Source organism: Canis lupus, chromosome 11, assembly GCF_011100685.1.
Source record: "Canis lupus familiaris isolate Mischka breed German Shepherd chromosome 11, alternate assembly UU_Cfam_GSD_1.0, whole genome shotgun sequence".
NCBI lineage: Eukaryota > Metazoa > Chordata > Mammalia > Carnivora > Canidae > Canis > Canis lupus.
This window is the reverse complement of record NC_049232.1, coordinates 63,128,228-63,155,903: the sequence shown is the minus strand read 5'-3', so window position 1 is coordinate 63,155,903 and position 27,676 is coordinate 63,128,228. Positions and strand designations below refer to the sequence as shown.

At 36.7% G+C, this 27,676-nt stretch overlaps 1 protein-coding gene across 2 annotated transcripts in view; it reads right to left on the bottom strand.

Annotated features, from left to right (window-relative positions):
* Positions 1-620: 620 nt before the first annotated feature.
* Positions 621-27,676, bottom strand: part of RAD23B (RAD23 homolog B, nucleotide excision repair protein) — a 45,916-nt gene continuing 18,860 nt past the window's right edge. For both annotated transcript variants that reach the window (XM_038553033.1, XM_038553034.1), the window contains exons 4-10: positions 24,758-25,020; positions 19,176-19,231; positions 14,266-14,393; positions 11,623-11,755; positions 9,553-9,680; positions 8,459-8,629; positions 621-3,848 (exon numbers count right to left, since the gene is read on the bottom strand). In XM_038553033.1, coding sequence (XP_038408961.1) covers positions 3,735-3,848; positions 8,459-8,629; positions 9,553-9,680; positions 11,623-11,755; positions 14,266-14,393; positions 19,176-19,231; positions 24,758-25,020 — 993 coding nt within the window. In that variant the 3' untranslated portion in view covers positions 621-3,734. The remainder of the gene's footprint in view (positions 3,849-8,458; positions 8,630-9,552; positions 9,681-11,622; positions 11,756-14,265; positions 14,394-19,175; positions 19,232-24,757; positions 25,021-27,676) is intronic.

The following is a 27,676-nucleotide window of genomic DNA, read 5'->3' as shown; positions in this document are numbered from 1 at the left end:
TTCTTCAGGGGTCCCAGCCTCCTCTCCACGGAGACCCTGAGGGACCACTGCTCTCCCGACCCACCCACCCCCAGGAGAGGCGGCCTTTTATAGCCAACTTGTCACCACCACTGCTGCGGTGCTTAATCCTTTTCCTAGCAAGTCCAGGCCTTCTCTCCCTGTCTTGTCACTGCCCCTCCCATCCTCCCATTCCCGAACTACCCACACTGTTCTGGAAACTAGTCCGCTACCCAAACAGGTCCAACAGTTATACTCCCCCTCTGGGGTTCCCCCCACTCTCTTCTTCCAGCTGTGGTTAAGATGCTTCTTCCAATGGTCTCAACTCTGATTCTAGAGCCCAAAGGTTCCCAGGTGCATTCATCTGACTTTGTTCTGGCCAATTCATCACTATGCCAGGTGTTCTGAAGTGTGCCTACTGCTGAATTTCATTATCCAACTGTTAAGAGCAAGGAATGGCGCAGCAACAGCAAATAATAATGTCAAAGCGGTACCTAAGACACCACATACATTAGGCTAGCACATATGCTTAATACCATTACTCTGGAAAGAGCTTGTGATGGTCTCAAGCAAACCAAATTGAAGCTAAGACCCAAAGTCAAGAGGCCAAGATGACACAAGAACAGGAAGCATCATACACTTTAATATATGACGGGTGAATCACAGTCTAAACAGCGGTGGTTTTTTCTGTAAAGGGCCAGACAGTAATTATTTGGGCTTTGTAGGCCCGTCTCATCTCCAACTATGTAACAGTGAACCTCTGTGGCACAAAAGTAGCTACAGGCAATATGTAAACAAACGAGCATGGTTTCAATAAAACTATAAACACTAAAATTTGAATAATCATCTTCAACATCATAAAATCCTTTTTTTGAAAACAACGTAAAGACCATTCCCAGCTCATGGGACTGAAGTTAGCCAGTCCCTGGCTTTGATCTTCGAAATGGATGTGGGAGGTCAACTAACATGACAGGTTGTACCCAAGCCTCATGCCTAGGGAGCTCACCAGAACCGACTTGGTCAGGAAGGATTTACACCATGAAATTGCTTAATTTTGGTCGAATATTTTGTAGTTTTATTAGGCTGGTTGCTGTACGACAAGAGCATGAGAAAAAAGGGAATTTAAAATTTCAAAAAGCCCTCATGAACACTGATCTACGGTCCAGCAAGTATTCCATCTCTGTGTTGATGTTTTGATTGAGGACACAGGAGACCCAATAAAACTGACCCAGCACCTGGCCCCCTAACATGCCCATCACTGAAGAAAACATAACTATGGGTGACACAGGCACTGTCAGCTCTCAATCTAAGATTCTATATGGCAAAGGGATCATTTTAAAAAATGAGAAGTGCAATGGTGGATGTATTGAAAATATTTTATAATTAATTCTCTAGACTCCTAGCCATGTAGTACAGGAAAAAATTATATGCTGGAAAATAATATTTTTAAACAATGTGAAGACATATTTGACTAAAGGATGGCAGTAAGAATTTAATATAAACTTAAGCTTCCTCACATTTTCCAGAGCAACTGAACAATAAAAATATTTCAAGAAACAGAATACCTCAAACGCAAAATTCCAAAGTCAAAGAGCCACTTACATTAAGAGATTTACCAAAACTGTTTGTAAATTAAAAGACAACAGCAAAAGGTCACAAAAAGCCTGTCTTTCACAGCATCTTGGCTAATTGTTTCGGCAGATAAAACAAAGTAAAGAATGGCCAAAACTTGGCCTCAACTGTCTTCTTATAATAATGATTAATCCCACTATTTGTGGTTTTATTGTCCAAGGACAAAAACTCCATGCCACCAATTTCTGCTGTCACTTTCCAGAGAAGAGGCTGCTGCTGGGGTTTGTGTGTGTGTGTGTGTGTGTGTGTGGTTATTTCTTTTTTCTTCGCTTTTTGCTTTTTTCCAGTTTTCGCTATGCTGAACAATTAGGCAGCAGAGAATGACATAAAAAAAATGAAAATATTCCATTATTCGACCAGAAATGCCCTCTTCCCAACTCATTTGCTTTGCCTTGAAAGATGAACATATTTACAAATCCTTATTTTATTCTCCTGAGACATTTTGCATGATCCATTATAAAACATACAGGTAATACAAAGTCCAAAGGTCTGCCGTGTTTAAGGAATACACACATGAAGATTAAACTCATGATAACACTGTGGGGAGAAATCATGGTCTCATTTATTTTCATGAGAGACAGGTACGAATGCATGACGTAAAAGCTTAAAAGTCATCCCCAAACTTTGCTAAGGATTATTGCCAAGAGATTACGCAGGGAGAAATCTGTGCAAATTCATTTTCTTTACTCGGTATCAGATGGTAGGAGAAAAAACTATTCCTTTAAACAGTCTTATTTATATTCAGGAAAAAAGATTTGAAAAACTCAACAAGTAGACATATTCCCCCTCTTTATGATCAAATAATAATGCCAATGAAGATTCTAATAAAAACAGTTGAAAAAAATTCAAATAAAAGCCAACACTGCTATTAAGATTTTTCTTTTAATATGCCATGAGATATTCTTGATTGTATATTTTCCAAAGTACTTTTCCAGCTGCATCTCCCAACCTTTCCAGAAGATTCCACCAGTCTTTCCAATGCAATAAAAGATGCTGGATTATACTTTTGTCCACCTTCTCTTTTTGAAAGTAATATAATCCTAATGACTTTAATGGTCATACATTCTTATCTAATAAGGAAAAACACTTACAAATATCAGAAACCCAGTTTTGAAACATTTGCATTAATTTTGAACTGAATCAGCATTTTTGTGGGTTTAAAAAAAAGGCAGCAATTTGAACTCACGACTTATTGACAAACACATTTCTGCAGAGGGAAGGGGAAGAGAGGGATAGTGAATGCTGCATTTCTCCATTGGCCCCAAAGTGCTAATTTCACAAAGGGATACATCAAAAGCAAACATGCAATGGTGGTTTTAAAACTTTTACTGCAATATAACAATGAAGTAAACAGTAATTAGACACCTACCAATTTTTTCCCAAAACAAACCAAAAAAAAAAAAATGTAAACAGGAAAATAACTCTGCCTATACTTGTACAGCTTCTTAAATCATGTTAGAAGGGTCTCACATTCGATGATCAAGAAATTTTAAAATAGCAGTAATTATTTTCATTTTAAGAAAAGGACCCCCTCCCCCCCAAGTATTTAACATGAAAGAATGGGCTTTCTTACACATTAATTCAATACGTATTTGAAGCAGCAACAATAACCATCAATAATTTGGCATTTCTGTTTACAGTTGCTCCAAAATTTTTTCAATTTCACAAAGCCATTATCCAGTGTTGCCATGAAATAGAGACTGTAAATTCTAGGTAGCAAAGATTCTTTCTGAAACCAATGTTAAGTCAAAGAAATATAAAGCAGGGCATTACACTAAATTTCTGGATCTAGTACACTAAAAAGAGTGAAACCTAGGAAAAGTTACCTACTGTTTTATAGAAGAAATAAAGACCTGCAAAAGCTGATTTTTGGTTGTATAATATTTTACACACTGTGTGGATTTGCGGCATCTGCTAATTGAAGCAGACATGCACTGTATTTATCCCTGCCCTATATCCTAGATCCCTCCCTCCCCACCCCCAACAATCTACTACCTTATACCAAGTATTGTGGATATGAGCCCAAGTCATCCCAGACAATCCAGTGAACAAAGTTAGTGTAATGCACTGGTGTGAAGTGTGAGATTAAAAAAAAAAAGTCCCTTTCAATCTTCATCAAAGTTTTGCTGTAGAAGAAAATTGGCAGCCAAGTTCTCATTCTTCTCACAAGCAAAATACGCTTGTATCACAAGTCCTTCAGGAAATCCTAGTGCCTTTAACTGGAAGAAAAGAGAGAAAACACACATGGGTTCCAGCAGAACCAGTATAGGCAGATCAGCATTTGAAAACATGAAGACATGAAAAAGCTTTTGAAAACAACACATGGAACACATGCTTATTTCAGTGTGGATTCATGTCCAACCCCAAGCAACTAGATGGGACCTATTGCCTTTCCTTTATCAATGACCAACAAAACTCTGCTGCTAGTTAAAGCCATTAGACAAACAGATACTCTGCTAACACTCTGTTACAATAAAAATTAGTTGCTGACTTCAGTGGTTTAAAAATAAATGACCCTATAGAAATGTATAAATCAAACAGCTTTTAGTATGTAAGGGGGAAAGATACAGATAAGAGCAATGAAAGAGGATTGTTTAACTACTTCATCCAATCATTTGTAAAGAATGTCAGTAGGCTCAACTATCAGTCTCCATCTCCTCACCTAGAAAAATGGGTGGTCAATTATTAATAATATTACATGATGTATTTTGAGATTAAGATTAGGGTACTCTATATCTGCTTAATTTTTATAGAATTTTAAATGGTGATAACAGCTACTTAGTGGTTTTCCTAGTCTATTAAAAAAATCACTTTGATTCAAAAATGACTGCTTATTTTGAAAGTCTTTAAGCACTCAGCTATCTAATTCGTTAGGTACTATATATCTGTCAGCCAAGTATTTATGAACCCTCTGTTCAACTGTCTAAATCACCTTGTATTAGACTGTATCAAGAAATGACCTTAAAAAAAGGTCTCAATTCAGCATGATTAATATTCATCCATGAAAGGAAAAGAAAAGCTCAAAAATGATTTTGTTACCTAGGTCTGGTCCAGATTAAAGCTGGGCTAGCTGAAGTAAAAGGTAGATAGGGCACGATCCAACTACATGCTTCTACAAGATACACACTTTAGATTCAAAGACACAAATATGCTGAAAGTAAAAGGATGAAAAAAGATATATATACCACACAAACAATTACAAAAAGGAAGCTTGGAGTGGCTATATTAATATCAGACAATACACATTGTGATTAAAAACTGTTACTAAAAACAAGGACATATTCTGATGATAAACCATCAGGAAGACTTTGTTATAAAGAAATGTAACAACAGAACCCCAAAACACATGAAACAAAAACTGACGGAATTGAAGGGAGAAATAAATGGTGATTTAACAGTAGCTGGAGACTTTGATATCCCCACCTTCAATGCTGGACACAACAATCAGGCAGGAGACTGACAAGGAAATAGATTTGAACAACATTAAAACCAACTAGACCTAATAGACATTTATGGGACACTTGACAACAGATCACTCATCCTTTTCAAGTATGTATCAAATATTCTCCATAAAGACATGTTAGGTGACAGAACTAGTCTCGATACATTTAAGAGGATTAAAATTGTGCAAAATACATTTTCTGACCACAGTAAAATGAACTCTGAAATCAGTAACAGAATAAAATTTGGGAAATTCAAAATCTGTGGAAATTAACATAATCCTTAACCAATGGATGAAAGAAGCAATCACAAAGGAAATTAGAAAACATTTGAGATGAATGAAAACATCCCATGCACTAAAACTTAAAGGATGCTGCTGTACCAGTGCCTCGAGGGAAGTTTACAGCTGTAATTATCTATAGTAAGACAGATCTTAAATAGATAATCTAAGGTTCTATTTCATGAAAGTAGAAAAAAGAGAAAATGAAATCCAAAGCAAGCAGGAGAAAAAGAATAAATATTAGAGAGAAAATATGTAAAATAGAGACTAGAAAAATAGAATCAATAAAACCAGAGGTTGTTTTTTTTCTTCAGAGTAACAACATTGACAAACATTTTAGCTGAACAGGGAAAAAAAAAAAAAGAAATCCGAGGATTCAAATTACTAACATCAGAAACGTGGTGGAAACACTACTTTTTATAGAAATAACTATTTTAGGAAAATACTGTGAACAGTTGTATGCTAACAAATTAGATAATGCTGATGAAATACACAAATTCCTAGAAAGACAAAACCACCAAAACTGACTCAAGAAACAGAAAATCCGAATAGCCCTTCATAACAAATGGAGAGATTGAATTAGTAATTACAAAATTTCCCAAAAAGAAAATCCAGGCCCAGATAATTTTACTGGTGAATTCTACCGACTGTTGAATAAATTAAAACTATTCTTTATAAACTCTTCCAACCAACAGAAAAGGGGGAATGCTTCCTCATTCTTCAATGAGGCCAGTATTACTGATACCCAACCAGACAAAATCATCAAACACACAAAAAGCCACAAGCCAATATTCCTTATGAATACAGCTGCAGAAATCTTCAACAAAACACTGGCAAACCAAATCCAGCAATATATAAAAAGGACTATCCACCATAATCAAGTGGGATTTATCCTAGGAATGCAACACTGGTCCAACATACAAAAATCAATGTAATAAAGTGTTAACAAAAAAGAGAACAAAACCATACTATCATCTCACACATAAAAAGCGTCTGACAAAATCTAATACCCTTTTGTGATAAAAACACTCAATAAACTAGAACAGAAAGGAACTCCCTCAGCCTGATAAAGGGCATCTAGTAAAACTCACAGCTAACATCATACTTAAGGATGAAAGGTCTCTCAAGATTGGGGACAAGACAAAAGATGTTGACTCTCATCATTTCTACTCACCAATACCATGTATACAGAAAGCTGTAGGCAAGACAACTAGGCACGAAAGAAAGAAAAAGAGGAAGGAAAGAAAAGAAAAAAGGAAAAGAGGGAAAAATGGAATAGAAAAGAAAAGAAGAAAGAAAGAAAGGGCATCCATATTGGAAAAGAAATTAAAACTAATTGCAAATGATATTCTACAAATAGGAAATCTTAAGAAACAAATTATCAGAATTAATAAAGGAGTTCAGGAAGGTTGTAAGATAGAAGTTGTATTTCTATACAGCTAAGCAATGAACAATCCAAAACTAAAATTAAGAAAAACATTTCCATTTATAGCAGCATCAAAAAGAATGAAAATGCTGAGGAATAAATTTAACAAAAGAAGTACAAAGACTATAGAACATGTCTGAAATTACAGAAAATCTAATAAATGGAAAGGCAACTCTTGTTTATGGCTTGGTGAGAATGTTGCTAACATGGCACTACTCTCCAAACTGATCTGCAGAAAAAATACAGAGTATTAAAATCCCAATCAGTTTTTGGTTTCGCATTTCTTCTAGAAATCAGACAAGAGGATCTTAAAATTGATAGAGAAATGCAAGGAATCCAGAACAGCCAAAACAATCTTGAGAAAAGAAAACTGGAGATTTCAAAACTTACCACAAAAAAGCCACAGTAATCAAGACTGTGAGGTATTGATTGGCATAAGATAAGCATATAGATCACTGGAACAGAACTGAAAGCCCAGTGAACCCTCACAATTATGGCTATTTGATTTTCAACAAGGATGCAGGACAATTTAATGGAGAAAGAGCAGAATTTTCAGTAAACGGTGCTGGATATCCACATACAAAAAACAAGAAGCTAAACTTCTACACCTCACACTACAAACAAAAATTCACACAAGATCACATAGACCTAAATACAGGAGCTATGTAAGTCTTCAGAGAAAAAACAGGAGTCAGTCTTCTGTTCTGACCTTCCATTAGGCAACTTCTCTTAGTATGACACCAAAGGCACAAGCAACAAAGAAAAAAATCTTCTTCAAAACAGAAATCAAAAACTGATACCCCTAACCATTAAAAGAAAGTAATAATAAAAAATTTAAAAACGCTATAGAACAATTGAGGCAAGTATCATTCACTCACTTCAGTTACTTGAGGGGGGAAATATTAGCATGATATATAAAGTATCTTTGAAGAAACATGTAATTATAAACCTTGAACACTTGAAATGTTTTATCATATATATGGACAAAATATCTTTCAAATGATTTTCTAAGTATTAAAATGCTCTTTATAAGACTTCCATCTCAACACACTTGCTAAAATAAGACAGGGCAGTAACTGATTCCCTATTTACAAATATTAACAATAAAGGCCAGAGAAAAATGAACGACTTGTCTTTGTATCATGCAAACTAAGTTACTGCAGTGCCTCATGTAAACTGGTTAACCTAGTAAGGATGAAAACAGAATCATGGTATCAGGTTCTGATGTTTAACATACATATTTTTTATATATAATTCACATACATATCTATTTTACACTCTAGTGACAGCAGTAAAGTAAAATTTAAAAAAATGAATAATCTTGAGTTAGGCATTCACTTTAATATAATTTTCTTCATAAATTTTAAGACCTAGATGAAATTTTTAATTTTTAAAAATATTTATAACTATTTTATAAAGCTAGATTGGCATTCATTGCTAGTCCCTTGGCTTCACAAAGACCAAGATGTGAGAGCAGGGATGAAAAATACACGGTCTTTGCCTACTGTTAATCCTTAGAACAATGCTATATTTGGCTCTGTCCAATATAATATCACCAGTGGCAGAAATATTCTGTATCTGTGCTCCCAAGGCAGCAGCCACTAGCCCCATGTGACTAATGAGCATCTAAAATGTGGCTAGTGTGACTGAAGAACTGAATTTTCAGCTTTACTTCTACTCACCCTTTCTATAGCTTCTTTTTCCTGAGGTGTTACTTGAATGTAGTTCATATGACCACTTCCGGCTTCTGCAATTCCTCCACTGCCACCTCCACCCCCTCCTCCTTGACCACCAGCTTCTTGAACTGGTTCATTTAACATCTGAATAAAATGCTCCTGGTGCTGGCTAATTTGCTGTGGTAATTTGAAGAACAGAAAAAACAAAAAACCAATGCAATGACAAAGTATCTTCAGGAAACTAAGAATTCTAAGTACAAATATGAGAGAAAGCTAGAACTTTGCAACTGCCTTATTTTTAGAATGATTCTGCATTATTTAATCTTTGGAACAATGTGATCTCTCTTATAATATTAACGAAACTTGGTACTTCTGAGTGAGGTAAACAGCGAAGAATTAAAAGAATTCAAATTCTCTTTCAGGGTTGCCTGGGTGGTTCAGTTGGTTAAGCAGCTGCCTCTGGCTCAGGTCATAATCCCAGGGTCCTGGGATGGAGCCCCACATCAGGCTTCCCTACTCAGCAGAGGGTCTGCTTCTCCCTCTCCCTCCTCTCTCTTTTCATGCTCTCTTGCTCTCAAATAAACAAAATTTAAAAAACAAAAAATAAATTCTCTCTCATAAATGCATCCATTTCCCCAAATTAACGTTAAAAAAATTACTTGGGGCCTATAAAAAGAAACAGAACTTCTGTATCTTCCACACTAGTAGGCAGTACAAAGCTGTATAAAACTTACTTTGTAACTTGAGCATTAAATAAGCCCATGGGTATGTCTTTAAGAGGCAGTGCTGCACTGATAATAAGTTTGGGAAAAAAAGATTTTACAAACAGTTTCTATGGTAAAGAGTTTCTCAGATTCTTTAATAAAGTATTTCCCCAAGGATGTAAAGTGTTAGTAGCTGATCAATTTAAATTAACCTAACCTCCACCCCCAACACACTCTTTTTTTAAAGTACATCTAACCTATAGTATGTTCTATTGAGTGCAGCTCAGAAAAAGTTTACGGAGCTTGTGGGGGGGGAAAGGGAGTACTCATAGACTTTAAAAAATATGATATGCTTCAGAAATTCACTTTTGAAATTAACTCTAATTAAATAGTTACCTGCAGTAATTGAGGATTTTCTCGACCTATCTGTTGTAGCAATGCTGGGAGCAGGGAAGGATTCTGTTGAATAATTTGTCTCATCTGTTGAAATTGAGGCTGATTCCGTAAAAATTCAAGGGGATGTCCTAAAAAATACATAAATATTTTTAAGCAAAAGCAGCCATTACACATACAAAAGGCTGGTTCAATCAGAATTTTAGACAGCAAATGCTGTCAAGTGAAAAAGTTGTTCTCAGATGTACATAAAATAATGTCAAAAATTTTTCAATTGTACCAACAAGCAAGTCTTATGGTACAGAAATTACTATTAGCATAGGCAGAGAGTATAGAATGACGTTTTCCTCAACTGTCCTGGGCACTCAATATTATCAAATAATGAGAATTTATGACCTGCATGTACTCTATCAAATAAAAAGTACTAAAATTGTTCCTAAGATAAATATATACCCAGGACTAACAAAATGAAAAAACCTGCTTATTTTATAAACAACCCAAACGCTTAAGAAAACAAAAAACAAACAAAACAACCTGAGCTTGAATTCCCAGGAAATTCTAAACCAAGTAAGTGAAAAATAATACTTAAAAATTAAAACGTTCAGGGATCCCTGGGTGGCGCAGTGGTTTAGCGCCTGCCTTTGGCCCAGGGCACGATCCTGGAGACCCGGGATCGAATCCCACATCGGGCTCCTGGTGCATGGAGCCTGCTTCTTCCTCTGCCTATGTCTCTGCCTCTCTCTCTCTCTGTGTGTGTGTGACTATCATAAATAAATAAAAATTAAAAAAAAAAAATTAAAACGTTCAGATATGTAGATAAGAAGTTTTGTTAACACAAACTTGAACAATTAGAAAAACAACTTTGAAAAAAAAAAAAAAAAGAAAAACAACTTTGGTTTTGATAATTAAACTTCAAACATTTATAACACATAAATGCTTGAGATAAATAAGATACAAGTCAAGTTGGTACTAATGTATTTACAGCTTGTTAGTCCAAAATCCCATAACAATAATAAATATTAAGGATGCCAAATAAGATACAGAACTTGCAACTTTTTGGAGGTAATGTGGTTGTCTGATTATTCTTAGGAAGTCAAAAATTGCATGTAATTATGCTTTTGAGGTTACTAATTCTAATGAGAATTCTTTATTTATTTATTTTTCCATGAGAATTCTTTAGATGTTATTTCTTAAATTACTCAAGAAAATCATTCAAATTAAAATGGCCATAGGAGTATGAGAAGTATCCTTTCTGTGACACCAGTTTTATAGATGAAGAAATTCAGACTCAGAAACTAAGTTAACACACTAAGTACAGCTAAATGGGATAGGAGCCCATATCTGAATCAAATTTGAGGCCTCGTCTTTCTGAAGAAATGAAAAGCCTGTCCTCTGGTAAACTGTACACAAAATGCTCAGGGCTTTTTGTCAACCAGAGCTGACTGTCTGAAGTAGAGCTAAGAAAAGCATCAAAGAAGGGCTTCTTCAAAATTAACAGTTTAAATTACTTTATCAATACGGCATACGGAAGGAGACTGAAGGAGAATGCAGTTAATTCCTGGGCCTACCAGGCCTACCTCTGTAGTCACCTTTAGCAATGGAAGGGTAGGTGCTGGCCAGTACAGGGAGGTAAATTCAAGCTTGGCTTTTACCTCTAGATACAAGTCTTCAAGCTTCTCAGTGTTTTATTTCTTTGGTGGTATAATAATCACTAGGATCCTATTGGCTTTGAACTTATACATATTTTATGACATTCATAGGGAAAGAGAAGAGACAAGGTGAGCAAACATTCTGGCTTCAGAATGTAACACAAAATGTGAACTGGAAAGCATTTCTTCCTTGAAATAGGCTAAACATATGCCTTTTGCCAAAATTACAATGCTAAGGCCTCAGCAAGAAGATATGTAACAGCTACTTGGGAGAATTCATTTTGGGCTCTTCTCTAACATTAATGGATAGAGACCTTGTGTGAAAAGTCCTCCAGATGCTCCAGGGACAAGCCTTACCTCAGATTAACCATATGTTAGAAACTCAGGACCGTGCCCCCTCCAACTCCCAGTAGCCCAGACTAACCTCCAGGACTCGCTGTGGTTGTTGACGCTGTTGTAGTTGCTGCAGCAGCTGCCACCGAAGATGGAGGAGCCCCAGTGCTGACTGCGGGAGGGGTGTCCACCACAGCCTGACTCTCTCTATCTCCAGGGATCCCCTACAATACAATTTCCCAGCTTTAAAATAGCTTGTCATTCAAAGTTAATTCAATACAATACAAAGTAAAAGATTTATTGATCTATTTAACGTGCTTGTCTAATTTCCAAAAGCATCAAACATGTCTGTTTCAATTAAAAGGATTAAGACTTATCTGAAAGCTGCATATATTCAAATGAGATTAGAAATGATCTGAGCATGGTATAGAAGAATATATATTGCTATAATGTAAGGCAGCACTGTCCAGAAGTTTCCATGATGAAAAAAATGTTCTCTGTGCTAAAAAAAATTTTTTTTTAAAGATTTTATCTATTCATTCATGAGAGACACAGAAAGAGAGGCCGAGGGGGAAGCAGGCTCCATGCAGGGAGCCAGATGTGGGACTCAATCCCGGGTCTCCAGGATCACACCCTGGGCTGAAGGCCGCAATAAACCACTGAGCCACCCGGGCTGCCCTAATTTTTTAATATACTTTTAATTTTATTAAATTCAAACAGCTACCTGTACTAATAGTATTTAACAGCTATTTTACTAGGCAGTGTAGATCTAAGGTATAAAGAGATTTGTAATTTAAAACATAAGTCATAAAAATGATTACATATAACAAACACATTACATCTAACATCAAAGATCATAAACTTGGCATATAATAATGTACATTTTTAAAAGGCTATTAGAATTTTACAATGTCAATACAAATCTTACTAAAATTGGGCATGTTTGTTTTTTATGCTATACATTACTTTAGTTAATTCTAAACTTTATAGAAACTTTCAGCAGCTCTGTGATAGAAAGGTTTGCATTTGTAACCCTAGCCTTAAAATTACCCAAAGAGGGGTTCCCTGGGTGGCTTAGCAGTTTAGCACCTGCCTTCGGCCCAGGGCGTGATCCTGGAGTCCTGGGATTGAGTCCTACATCAGGCTCCCTGCATGGAGGCTGCTTCTCCCTCTGCCTGTGTCTCTGCCTCTCTCTTTCCTCTGTGTCTTTCATGAATAAATAAATAAAATCTTAAAAAAAAATTACCCAAAGAAACAGGTTTTGATGCATGTGCAGTTCTGAAATGATCTCTAGGGAAAAAAGGTCTAATGGAGACAGAGACAGTGGCAACAGTGGCCAAGTGAGGAAGGAGATCTCCTCTACAGATACATGGTTCTGAGAAAGTGTCATCCAGAAAGTATCACATGTAAAAATTAAAGTTGATTATTCAAAACTTAAAAAGTACATATAAGAATTTTAAATATTTAAAAAAAAGAATCTTAAATATTTCAATATTTAGGTGATGCTTTTTCTAAGTTGGTATCATTTGTCTTCTGAAGTTATTTTTAACTTAAAACTGCACTGAAACTTTTGGAACACTATTTTGATGGATGATTTACAAGACTTTTCATATACAACATATTAAAATAAGTCTTTATGAAAGCCGCATAGATTGTGGAAGAAGAATGAAAAGGAAATATTACATGTGGGTAAGGGATGATAATGGCAAATGCTTCCATTTCTCAATAAATCAGAAGTCAGAATCATAAACAAATAAAGAATTAAGCATAACGAATCACATCCAGGGTAATGGCTGCTGGCATTAGATGTCACTCCAGGCATTAGAAACCAATGTTTGTGAAAATCTCTTGACTACTACTGACCATAAAGAAGCTAACAATTCAAATGCCAATGGAACTAGGCAAGTAACAGTGAATTAAATACACAATGTTATGTCAGGTAACAGGGAATGGATGGAAAGATAGTGAATTAAAGAGTCTATAATCTAAAACTTTTCCTTTTTTTTTTTCTTCTAAAACTTTTCTTAAACCCTTGCAAAAATCCAGAATCCAAATTGTTCAGACAAACCAGCCAACTGAATTAATTAATATCCTCAATAGTACACATCCAGGAGAGGTGCCTGGGTGGCTCAGGCAGGTTAAGCGTCTGGCCTTTGGTTCAGGTCATGATCCTGCGGTCCTGGGATCGAGCCCCACATCGGGCTCCCCATTCAAGAGGGAAGCCTGCTTCTCCTTCTCCCTCCCCCAGCTTGTGCTCTCACTCTCTCTGTCAAATAAAATAAAAATAATGTCTTTAAAAAAAGAAACTGTATATCCAGAAGTATGCTGGCCATCCATAAAGCTACTAAAAGGGTAGATTAGATTTTTCTGTCCCCACCCTCCAAACACACAAACTGTCATCCTTTGAGGATGACACGAATGGGGCAGAAGGTAGTACTCTGAGTGGACAGCCAATTTTACAACCCATTTAGCCATGTCCTTTCCTATCTAAAAAAATCACATCAAAACTATTTATTTATTTATTTATTTATTTATTTATTTATTTATTTAATTTTTTTTACATCAAAATCTTTTAGGTTACATTTTACCAACACAAAATGTTAACATACTAAGAAAAATGAAAGCATTATGTAAATTACTAGCACATACTCTCATTCTCCCATGAACTGTTATTATTCCTTTAAAATCTTTGATATTTTGGTCTTAAACTAGAATAAAGTGAAATATTTCTCACCATTAAAAGATACTCCACTGCTCTGTCAGGGTTGTTGAAACTGGCTCTCAGGGCTGCAATCACTTGTTCTCGTTCATATCCCATTGACATGATCTCAGTTACCATATTCTCATAAGACTGACCTGTCACTAAAAAAAAAAAAAAAAAGTGTGTGGGGAGGGAAAGAAAGGCAACATTTAATATATATTTCTCCCGTATTTCTTGAGTGTGTATGTATATACAATGCTTCTGGCACTACAGGGCAAAGGGACACAAAGACTATTAACAGTACAAACTACAACATATATAATATGGTAGGTAGAATAATACCCCCCCACCCCCAACAACCTATAAATATGTTAGGTTACAAGGCAAAGTGGAATTAAGGTTGTTAATCAGCTGACTTTAAGAGAGGGAAATTATCCTGGATTATCTGGGTGGGCCCAATGTAATCACAAGGGTCCTTAAAAAAAGAAGGAAAAAAAAGAAAGAAAAAAAAATTAAAAAAAAAAAAAAAAAAAGAAGGAAAATAAATGGGAGGGTCCAAGAAGCAGATGTGAAAGATGCAAGGTCACAGATGCTATGCTGCTGCCTTTGATGATAGAGGAAGGGGCTATAAGGAATGTGCATAGCCTCCAGAAGAGTTGAAAGGACATAGAACAAATTCCCTCCAGAGTGTACAAAAAGGACTGCAGTCCTGGTGGTAGCCCAGTGATTTAGCTCCTTGATTTTAGTACGGTGAGTACTATGTTAGACCTCTAACCTACTGTGCCTTAAATCTGTGTTGTTTCAGACAAAGAAGTCTGTGGTAACTTACCATAGTAGCAACAGAAAACTAACGTATAAGTACAATAAAAATATCAGATACAAATGTATGACAAATACAGGACAGAATTAGCAGATCAGAGAAGACAACCTAGAGGAGACAGATGAACTACTTTTTGAAAACAAGTAGGAGGGACATTTCAAGCAATCTATTTAACTGTTAACAACTTTAGTTTTCCCTTGACACCTTTTATCATCAAAGCAGAGGTTAGAAGGAGGAAAGTCAGACTTTCACATACCATACAGAGTTGGTGTAAAGCCCCAAGCACTGTTATCCCAGGGAGTCACTTCCCACAGGCTGCCTCCAACCCAAACTCGCTCTTTGTGGAAATGTCAGACGACAGACAACAGTCTGAAAGAAAGCCAATTCTCTAAACTAAACTTATCTCACTTAAGCCATCTTTTCTTCCACTTCTGTTCTGGGTACTATTCCCTTTCTTGTCTCCTCAAAGAACCGGACCCTTTGGTTATCCTCCCTTTTATCCACCTCCCACCCTTCACTCTCCACTTCATTATCCTCATCAGCAATTAACTATATCCTAGAATGTCATCTTAAAAAACAGAAGCATAATCCTTTGGCCACGTCCCAATTCTTCTTCTAGGAATTGGTCCATTTGTCTGCTCCCTTCCCTTTCCAGCTATAGCTACCTGCACAGGCTGTGTCCATGTCTCACATTCCACCCACTCCTCAACCAATACTGATACATGACTTTGAATCTCTAAAGATTTCCCCCTCAGACGTGCCCCACCATTATGTGCCTTCTCCATTTCCATAAATGGCACCTCTATCCACCTATGCACAAGAACGAGAAACCCTGGTGACCGAAAGTTCCCTTTCCCTTCCCTTCCACACCTCATGCACCAGCATATGTGCTAGGTCCTATTCTGAATTATAGTGCAAAACTACCCAGTTCCCTCTTTCTCTACTGCCTTCACTCAAGACCAGGCCACAACAATCTCTGGTCTGGATTACACCCTGCTTCCTTTCCTGCCTCCAAGCCTATAAGCCATTCTTTAGCTGGCTGGAACAGTGAGCTTTTAAAAAGAAAACCTCATCTCATTTAGAGTTCTCAACACTCAACAATCTCCATACAGCACACTCCAACCACACTGATGTTTTTCAGGTCACTTCAGAAGTCATACCTTCTAGAAATGTCCCAGAACCTTTATACACACACATACACACACACACACACACACACACACACACACACACACGATTCTCTGAGGGTCAGTTCCTTTGCAGGCTCCAGTTCTCAATTTAAAATGTACTACTTTACCATCCTAAGTATGTTCTGTTTTTCTTTATGAAAGCTATTATTTCCTTAAAATCATTAATCATGATTTGCAATTTACTTGGTTTCACCCCTTTTCCTTCCTCCATCTGAACAAAAAGTTCAACTGTGCAAGGGACCCTGACATTTTCCAACACCATCTCCCTGGCACAGACGACACTCATTATCGCTGAATGTTTTTTTTCTCTGCAGAATTTTCAATAAAGGCATTTAATAGCTAAAAAGTATAATTTTAAAAAACTAAATATCACTGACCAAATGTGGTATTTGTATCTTTAGGCTATTGACTTTTCCTTTCCCCTTTCATAAAGAACTTATTTTAATTTTCTTAACTACCCATTCATCTAATTCTAGCACGAAGTCACTTAAGTGCCAATACCTTTTTAGTAATCTAGTTCCCAGATACAGAAATTAACAACATAAACAAAATTAAGAACTGTGAAGTATCTGAACTACACTATTTTGACACAGTGTTTTTCATGTCATTCTCACAGTAACTCCATGAGGCTTATTTTGAGCATGGTATATATAATAGCTGATAAGTCATAGTAGAGACTAACAGAGGCTGTCAGTGTCCAGAGCCCCCACACCTAGTCATCATGCTAAAATCATGCCTCCTAATTAATCAAGTTATAAAACTAGTCATCATCCTAAAATCATGCCTCCTAAAATTAATCAAGTTATAAAACTCAAAAAGAAATGTCTATAAGCAGTTTGATACTTTTTAGATCTTAATAATACAAGGGCAAACTACTCATAGGAAAACTAGAGGCTATGGACAACACAAGAGAGTGCTAATGAAGCTAAAGTGGAGAGGTAATGAAGAACCTATGTGTATCATTAGAGTGAGTTTTGGGCTTCTCTTCCAGGTCACAAGGAGCTGTGAAAGGAATTAACAATGACCTCAGTAGGTCTGCCTTTATACAGAGTCCACTATGACAGGGCCACTGACCAGTTACAAGAGAATAATGCAGGAGTTATCAATGAGGTAAGGATGTGAACTAAGGCAATGAAGTGGCAATGGAAACAAATATTCCAGTAACATTAGGAAGGAGGGTCATGAGACCCTGAGACCCTGGGCTCAACCAGCCATGAGAGGCAGGGAGGTCAAGGACAATGCTAAATGTTTGGTGGAGATGATGATACAAGTAATGATGAACAAAGGAGAATAATTAGATGAGGGAATAAAACAGGACTCAGTTTAGAACCTAAGGAATTTACGGAGGTTGTAGGTTTCCCAGTTGGCAATTTAAAGCACAAGCCTGCAGGTTCAGAGAGAGGTGTAGACTGGAGTTATAATTTTAGGAATCCTTACAGTATAAGAGTGAGTGGTATTTTTTATTCCCATAATTTCAACTTTGAACTATGATCTAGAGAAGATCCATATGCTTAAAGGTCAGGTAAAATAAAAAGAACTAGAAAGCCTGAAAAGGAATAGTCAAAAGGCATGGATCAAGAAAAGAGTAGTGTTGTAAGCCAAAGAAGGGAAGTTTTAAAGTAGCAGGTATCAACATAAAGACTGGGTGAATTAAAGAGTAAAGGGATCCCACAACCTATGTAGTACAGGGTGACAGAAGAGGTAAAGGTAAGACACTGCCTTCAGAGGTGTAGGCACAGTAGCAGCAGCTAAAGCTCGTGCTTTCCAACTGAGGAAGCAGCGGTGTCTGCCAGACAGTTCAGCAGCATCAGGGACAAGTGCCAGTTGGTTGCAGTTCTGTGGGTAGACAGAACCTGACTGATCTCTGTGTCATCTCTTCTAGTACTTCCAGTATCTCTTTACCAACTTCCTAGGATTAAGCCTTTCCCTATTTGAAAGTGATGTCTATTTTGCTGACTGGACACTAACTGATACTCATTTGGTAGCAGACTAGTCAGTCTCAGAAAACAGTAAATGTAAAGATGTAAATGTGGGTATGGTATATCTGGGTGACCTTAGGTTAATTACTTACAATCATTTTGCCCCTACATGCTATGGGCAACCAAGGTACCACTTTCACTGCGATGAGAGGATCATGGAGTTCAAGTCCCATTAGGTCAGAGGCCTACCCCCAGATCTTATGAAGTGCTAATGCTGTTGGAACCCTGCTGCTACAGGAACTCAGGAAAGAATCTAGAAGCCCTTATCACTGAAGCTGCTGCTCCCTATCTTCTGCCTCCCTACCATTTCTAGTAAAGTAGAACACTACAAAGCAGAGGAAAGGGGTTGCCAATAGAGCAACAATTAGCAAGCACAGTAGGAAATGTACTAGAGGTGTTACAATGGGAAAATAGGGAAAAAAACAAGACTGATTTTGGCAGGTTAAGTGTGAAGGGAGATGAAAAAGCATTATCTGAGACAGTAAAAGTTGGGGGACAGAAAAGTACATTCACTGCAAGTACAATACAAGCATCAAGATACAGATGGGACCCGACAGGGCTTCAAACTGGAATAAAGGCTGGAGATGAATAAAGATCAAATGAGAGACAGACTTAGTAACGTTTTGTACCCATTTCAAAAACATTTTGTAATAAGCCTATCCACAGTTCAAACTTTGTTAAGACCTCAGTTAAAATTCACATTTGGAAAATGGAAAATTGTCTGCTTTGACTAAAAGAATATGCTTAACCCTAGTAACACTACAATTTAAAGGATTCAATATATAAATATATTAACTTACAAAGTCTTTAGTAGCATTAACTGAGCAATTATCCAAATCATTTAGCAGCTTGATTATATGCAACCATGAGAATGAACACATTTTCATGATCTAGAAAAATGAAATTTGGAACCTCTTCCCTATTTCTTGCGTTATTTACAACGTAGATACTTACCAAGTGCACTTGTCGCATCTTCAAAAAGGTTTGACCGAGAAGAATCTCCTGATGTACTGAAAAAGTTTTTAGAGAATCGTACATCAGAAAGTATATAAAACTTGAAGTTTAGGAACTGTCCAATTTGTAAAGAGTTTGATTTTAATTAAATGTGAAAGTCTGGCTACATACAGTGTTTAAACCATCTTCTACATTAAATCCCAAAGCTTTACCCATAACATTTATGGCTTGGGAAAAATGTTCAATCTTAAAATTCATTCTATTTTGCAAATGCATCATTTTAAATGTCCAAAGATACAAAATAACAACTGAACAGAATGCTTACCACTTAAGGAACATAAAAAAGTTAACACACAACTATTTCCCCCAAAGAATTCACAACGAGGGATGCCTGGGTGGCTCAGTGGTTGAGCGTCTGCCTTCGGTTCAGGGCGTGATCTCGGAATCCCGGGATCAAGTCCCACACTGGGCTCCCTGCATGGAGCGTGCTTCTCCCTCTGCCTAGGTCTCTGCCCCTCTCTCTGTGTGTCTCTCATGAATAAATAAATAATATCTTAAAAAAAAAAAAAAAGAATTTACAATGAGAAGTTAAATAATCTGTAAGTCAAGTCACAATTATACCAAACAAGTATCCCCCACTTTTCCAAAGTATTTCTTTTATGAGAAAAGTGAAAATGGTGTTTCATTTGTTTTGCAGCAAGTCTTTATAGAGGAACACACCCTGAGAAGTGAGGTGGCCCCACCAAGTTCCTTCCCCAGGGACTATACTCAGCAAGCACCTCAGGAGCAAGCCACCATAGCTCTGAACTGTGCCTGTGAGCATCTATGCTTCATCTAAATTTAGCAAGGTGTGTCCTAAGTTATCAGAAAAGCCTGAGAGGTTATTTTATGGTTCTGGGAATGACCAAAATTTTTTCCACATAAATTTACAGCAGTTGCTTCTTAGCTTTATGTCATTTCGGCTTACAATATGTTTCACAGGAATGCTCTACTTTCAAATAGTAGAGGAAACCTATACGCAATAAATAGCCAAAGTAGAAACCACGTCAGGCTGGAAAGGCCAAGGAAATCTTTATATAACAGAATTTCAGTTAGGTCTTATAGGTAAGTTTTGAACACAGAAACTAAAAGAAGGCATTCAAGTCAAGGCAAAAAATGGAGAGGTGTGATAAAATCTAAGTTGTAACTTAAATCAGTTTAAAAGGACTAAGTTTCTGCTGGGCAACTGCAGAAGTCTGGAAACAAAGTAGACAAAAACAGGATTATGAAAGACCATGAAGAGTAGGCCAAAGAAAAGTTGAAGTTTACAAAGTAGTAAAAGTAGCAGTTAGCAGTTTAGATTAAAACATACATACAACATACACTTATACCTGTGTCCCAATTTTAAAAACAAAACACAGTAGGGGAACCTGGGTGGCTCAGTCAGTTGAGCGTGCAACTCTTGATTTTGGCTCAGGTCAAGATCTTAGGGTCGGGAGATCAAGCTCTGAGTGAGGCTCCAAGTTGAGCATGGAGCCTGCTTAAGATTCTCCCTCTCCTCTTCCTCTGTCCCCCCACCCCTCCTGTAGCATAGCAAGACCAAAGCAAGTGTCTAAATTTGAATTCATAAATTATTTTCTAAGCCTCAGTTTCTTCATCAGTACAATGAAGTCAACAAGAACAGCCATGTATCTATCCCAAAGTGTTGTACATAGGGTTATTGCTATAAAGTGTTTAGCAGAGTGCATAGCATAACATCCAATATGATCACTATGATTAAACTGATTTTTTGGAGTAATTTTTAAATTATCTTCATTAACTATGTAAGGTAACTTATATAGAAAGCAAAATTTTGAAAAGAATTATATGTAAAAAAAACTAATTCTCCTGCCCATGACCCCTGCTTAGGGAACAATCACTACTACCAGTTTCTATATAACAATGACTTGTGTCTTGCTTTTGGGTGTGTTTTATTCTTAATTATCTTACATAACTGTAACGACCTCAAATTTTCCCCACAACCACACAGTATTCCACTTAATTGGCCAAATCAAGTTCTTCATAGGGAAATTTTAGTTAGGTTTACAACTTTCAAATTCTTTCTGTAGGGATGCCTAAGTGGCTCAGCAGTTGAGCCTTCAGCTCAGGGCGTGATCCTATGGATCCTGGGGTCCGGGATTAAGTCCCTGCAGGGAGCCGGCTTCTCCTACCTAGGTCTCTGCCTCTCTCTCTGTCTCTCATGAATAAATAAATTAAATCTTAAAAAAAAAAAAAATTCTGTAATCAAATTTATTAATTGTTCCTTTTATGACTTTTTAAATTATTTTTATTTTTCCCATGTTCTCTAGTTTATGGCTTCACTTTTATGTTAAATATCTATCTAGAATTTATTTTTATGATATAAGGTATGTGATCCATCTTTTCCCCTTCTATTTGGCTAAGCATTAATCCCAACAGCATTTTCCCCACAGTGATTTGAAATTACATCTTTATCTTACACTAAGTCCCCTGGTTTGTATTCTGGTCTGTTTCTAGACTACCATCTATTTAACTGAGCAATCTTCTAGTAAGAGCCATTCTAAATTATTGCAATCATTACCCAGTATAATACATTTTACTACCTGGCAGGATTAGTCTCCTTCATTCCAGTTCTCTTACAAAACAAGTTGTGCTGTTCTGCACACTGCTTTAAAATTTCCTTCTTTACGTATCTCAGATAAGAGCGAGGTGCAGCTGAACCATAATCCTTTAATCTTGATTCTACCTCACCACTTCTCCTTCCCCACCTGCAGAGGAAACCACTTATCAGGGTGCTGTCCCTCTGCTACTATTTTTCTACACATTACTATCCATACCCAGAAAATGTATGACAATGTTTTGTGGCTTTTGTTTGGTTTATGGTTGCTGCCCATATTGTTTCATCATGTTTTTCTCACTTGATAACAAAGCCCTGAAACCACATTCACTCACTATGCATACATACTACATACTTCAGCTGGCTGATAGTACTGGATATCAGGGCTTCTCAAACTTTAGGAAGCCCGAGGATTTAGCAGGAGAGCTGGTTTCAGAGATCCACTCCTCAGTAATTCAGATTTTGGTTAGAGGTTTACTTTCAAATGAGCTCCCAGTGATGCTGATGCAGTCTACCTCCACTTGGAGCAGCACTGCTCTCTAATACGTATAAATCACAGGTCAAGTCATTCTCTCACTAATGAGGTATTTAGATTGGTTTCAATTTGTCTTTAACTACAAATAATGTAGTCAGTCTTTGTGCACATGCGCAGTTTCTCTAAGGTAGAAATAAGTAGAATTTGTATTGTAATAGGTAGTTTTCAAAGAACAAAACTGGCCTAAAGACACAAATGCCTATTAATGAAATGTCAGACCAGTGGTGATGAATAAACTTTCTGATGTCCTTCAAACTAATACCAATGTGTCTCCTGATAATCTCACTAAGTTTTGTGCTTTACAGGACACTCAATGTTTTACAACACAGAGGAAAGGACAAAGGCACATTTAAACTGCCAATTTTCTGAGTTTCTCTCATCCTTCTTTTCCCATGTTATCTTTCTCTAAGGGGATCATTTGGGGGAAGTAAGAGTAAACAGCTGATGTATAAAGCCCAACCAAGTAACTCAGGATCTTCTCTCTGGATGGTCAGTACCATCATCTACTGATTTATGCAACCTCTGTAGGACTGAAAACATAATACTGACTTTTGAGAATGGGTAAATAAAACTGTACCCCCGGGAAGAAATTTTAAAAGGAGATAATAATAAATTTGGATAGATGATACTAGCACATTAAAAATGTACTGATTAATTCTGAAATTCTCACTATGAGCTTTTCAAGAGCTGAAAACACACAAGAAAAGAAGATATACTGCACTGAATGAAGACATATTTAATTACACATGCAATGTTTAAGTGATTTGGGAAACCAATGCATTAAAAAAATTTGTTTAAGTTCCCTCCCATACACAGAACTGACCAACAACCTTCTGATAGAACAACTTAACTGGAGTCTGGGTTGTCTCTCACTAGAAAAGAGTGTTGAATGCATTTCTAAATATACATGGGAGGAGCATCAAGTTAGGCAACAGTGTCTCAGAATGCCTGAAGCAAAGCTCAGCAAGCAGGCTTAGGGGAAGTATTTTATTACCTGAACCCCCTCTTAAAGGAATCAACTTCCTGGAAAGAGGCCCTAAATGAGCAATGAATCAAACCCCTTCAAACATCATGGACTGGGTCAGACAGAGAAACATGACAAAAGGCAAAACACTAAAAAAAAAAAAAAAAAAAAAAAAAAAAAAAAAAAGAGTAACTAAACATTTTATAATCCTTGTGTTTATCACAGTGTTCCAATTTCTGTATAGATCTCTATCCTGTCTGGTTCTGATTCCAAGGACTCTTTAACTACTGCCACTGAGGTCCCATGTTGTACCTAAGTGTCAAACTATAAACAGCTCCAGTGCCAGTGTACACTGGACTTAAAGAACCCATGTTCTCAGATAAAGAAGAAATTCCCTATATGAGTCCAATCAAGAGAACCAAAGTACTTGTGGTTATTTATTTATACTTGGGGAGAAAAAACCTTTGTCATAAACTACTCAACAATCCTGCCAACATCCCACAAGAAACTATTTCTTACTCCCCCAAATATCCCAGCACATTTTCTTTTGTTTTAAAGACCTACACAGGTAAAAAATTTCTACAGAAGCTCATAAAAATATAGATAAAACAGAGAATTCAAACAATCCACATTAACTATGCAAGATAGCTGTTACTCACTGCTGTGAACATGTGCTATTTCACATCTTTTACACTCATTATTTCATTTACTCCTTATAACAACTCTAGGAGATAGTCTTATTGTCACAAACATTTTACAGATAAGGAAAATACCCAAAGATGTCACTTTTGTAAGGTTTCTTTCTCTTTCTTTTCTTTCTTCTTTCTTCCTCTTTTTTTTTCTCTCTTTCTTTCTTCCTTTCTTTCAACATTTTATTTATTTATGAGAAACACACACACAGAGGCAGAGACATAAGCAGGCTCCTTCCAGGGAGCCTGATGCAGGACTCAATCCCGGAATACCGGGATCACGACCTGAGCCAAAGGTAGACATTCAACCACCGAGCAAGGTTAAGTGCAAATAAATATCAGATCCAAACACAATGGCATGCAGCAATTGGAAAGATTTAGTGGCACAGAAGGATGTTTACAGTATAAATGACAATGATCAGAAAAGAATATAGATCGAATATAAATAATGATTATGAAGGTCAAGTTATTTATAATATGTCCAAGTATAATAAAACATCAAGTTATTTTTATAACTTATTTTTTCTACACAAAATGAACAGAGACTCTGACTTGCTTTCCCTTCTCCCTGGAGGAAAAAATATGCAGAGTATAAAAATCTGGATTATGGAAATTTAAGCAGGCACAAGCACACTGTTTTAGTCACAGTTCAATGTTTAGAAAAAGTTTAATGTAGCAGAAACAAAGTTAGTTTGATCAAAATAATCACGAAGATAAATACATGCCTGAAGTTCGTGTCCTGAACTTGTGTTGATGCATCTTCTAGATGGCAGGTCTTACCTGTCAGTTGCTGTTGGACTTGTAGCCACAGGTGTCTCTGCTGGCTTTTCCGCAGGTTTCTCTTGTTGTGTCACACTAGTAGGTGCAGGTTCAGAAGATGTCGCTGGTGCTGGAGTGACGGATGCAGGAGAAGGAGTGGGAGCCAGAACGGGAGGGGCTGGGGCCTGAACCACAGTCGGAGCTGTAGAGGAGCTAACTGTAGTAGTGGTGGCAGGATTCGACTGCTGGGTTGTAGCTGGTGCTGGTGTTGTCACTGCTTTGGGCTAAACACATTCAAAAAGTAAAACAATGAATTATGATAAAATACAGTATTACCTGATCTCTAAGTAGATTGTATCATTATAGGAGGCCACAAACATAACACTAATAAATAATATAAACTTGTAACTTGAAAATAATTTTGTTAAGAAACAATAAATGACCAACATTAACTATATGATCACTATTTATGTCACTCTTTCAAAGCCAAAGACAGCATATGTATTAACTATCGTTCTTAATTAGCTTTGGCTAATAGTTTCAATCTTTGTTATTAAGTTAATATGAAAAAGAACTATAAGCAGTCACTATTAAGAAATATACAGACTGTGTACTGGAAATAAAAACTATATAATTACTGCCCTCCCCATTACACTTTAAGTGCCTTGGTTATAACTTTCTAGTATTTATTGTCATTCAAAAGCATCACCAAAGTAACTTTCTTGTTCGACCTATGCTAGTACAGACTGCACTGGAGAAAGACTGGCTGTGCAAGGTAGGGCAGGGGACTTTAAAAAAAAAAAATACTAGTAGTGTTCACTTCCTCCTTTCCTTATTCCCAGTCTTATGTTTAGCCCTGTAGCTTTTTTTAAACTGCCAATACAGGGATCCCTGGGTGGCGCAGCGGTTTAGCGCCTGCCTTTGGCCCAGGGCGCGATCCTGGAGACCCAGGATCGAATCCCACATCAGGCTCCCGGTGCATGGAGCCTGCTTCTCCCTCTGCCTGTGTCTCTGCCTCTCTCTCTCTCTCTCTGTGACTATCATAAATAAATAAAAAAAAAAAATTAAACTGCCAATACAATACTCTGCAAATTATTAATGTTCTAAAACTCCCATCTAGATGAAGTGAAATTTAAATGCATTACTATGCTCATTTACTATTTTCCTGAAGATTACTTGTGATCAATATAACACGGTCACATTCCATGCCCTCAAAGTCTCTGCTCTACAGTGCTATTTAAGCCTCATTCTAAATGGTACCAATCCTATCTGCTTTTTGAAGTTTTTCTGCTTACTTTTGATCTAAATAGCTTTTTCCTGTCTCTTCTTTACAACGAGGTCATTTCTCATTGCTTCCATAATGCCTAACTCTTCCCTCTTCTAATAACTGGCCATTATTAATTTGAAAATAAAGTAATGATAAATATCATTAGAATTCTATATAAATTCTGTATGAAAAGGCTCAGCTCTAAGTAGCTATACCTCAAATGCATGGATCTGAGACCTATCCTGCTTAATCATTGTGTTTTAAATAATCAAGGTTATTATAATACTAAAGGAAATAAGACCAACATACATATCCAAATATGTGGCTACCACATTTTCCATTATGTACTATGCATGATAAAACTAGATGAGACAATGGAATACTATTCAGCTCTAAAAGGACACAAATTCTGGCATGTAGCCAACATGGATGAACCTGGAAGACAGTATATTAAGGGAAATAAGCCAGTCACACAAGGGAAACACTGTATGATTCCACTTATACACGGTATGAAGTAGTTAAACTAATAGAAAGTAGGATGGTGGTTACTGGGGCTGGGAGCAGGGAAATGGGAGTTACTATTTAGTGGGTACAGAGTTCCAGAGATGGATGGTGAGGATGGTTGCACAATGTGAATGTACTTAATACCACTGAACTGTACAATTAAAAATGGTCAAACTGGTAAATTTTGTGTTACGTGTATTTTATCACAATTTAAAATACTAGATTGAGACAAAGTTTCCTCACATGATTCTTTTCTTCTATATGCAAAGTTTAACATTTAATGAGTAAGTGCCATTAAAACAAAACCACTATGGTCCTTAATGGGTTAAAAACTTCTAAATCCAACACATGTAAATTGTTCAGTTGCTTTTTTAAGGACAAAAATACACACTTGATTAAATTCACTATTATCTATTGCATATATTACCTTAAATTAAAAAAAAAAAAGAATCCTCACATTTATTCTGTCTTTGATAAACTGGTTTCCAATTAGTCATTTAAACTTATTTTCAATGTTATAAGAATCACTGTTCTCAGATTATGACAACTCAATCCTAAAAATTAATGTCACAGGTACCTATTTTAACTCTACTGAATGCTTATGTATCTTTAAAAATACAACAGAATCTCTGAAAGAACTCAAATTCATCCTTTGCTTTGAAGAAAAACTGTGACTTTTAGAAACTGTCCCCAAAATATTTCAGTCCAGTAAGTGATAAAAAATTCCCCCCCAAAAAAGAATTTCCTCAGGGGCACCTGGGTGGCTCAGGTGGTTAAGCATCCAACTCAATCTGTCATGATCTCAAGGTCCTGAGACTGAGCCCTGAGTCCAGCTCTGTCCTGGGCATGGAGACTGCTTAAGATTCTCTCTCTCCTGCCTCTCTCTTCCCCTAACCTCTCCCAAAACCAAAACCTTCCTCACAGCAATCATTCTATCATTTCTTCAGCTGCCTTTTCCTTTCTTAGCATCTAAAAATCTACCCTATCAACTAGAAAGTATCACTGAATTTAGGAGTTTATATGCTTTGTCTGCCTGAGGAGTTGGTCAGATATAGTACATAATACTGCAAGTCCCTTTAAGGCACCATTAATAAATAAGAAATATTTATTCAATTTCTAAGAACCACATTTTTAAATAATTACATAATTACCGATTTTACGACTTTGGC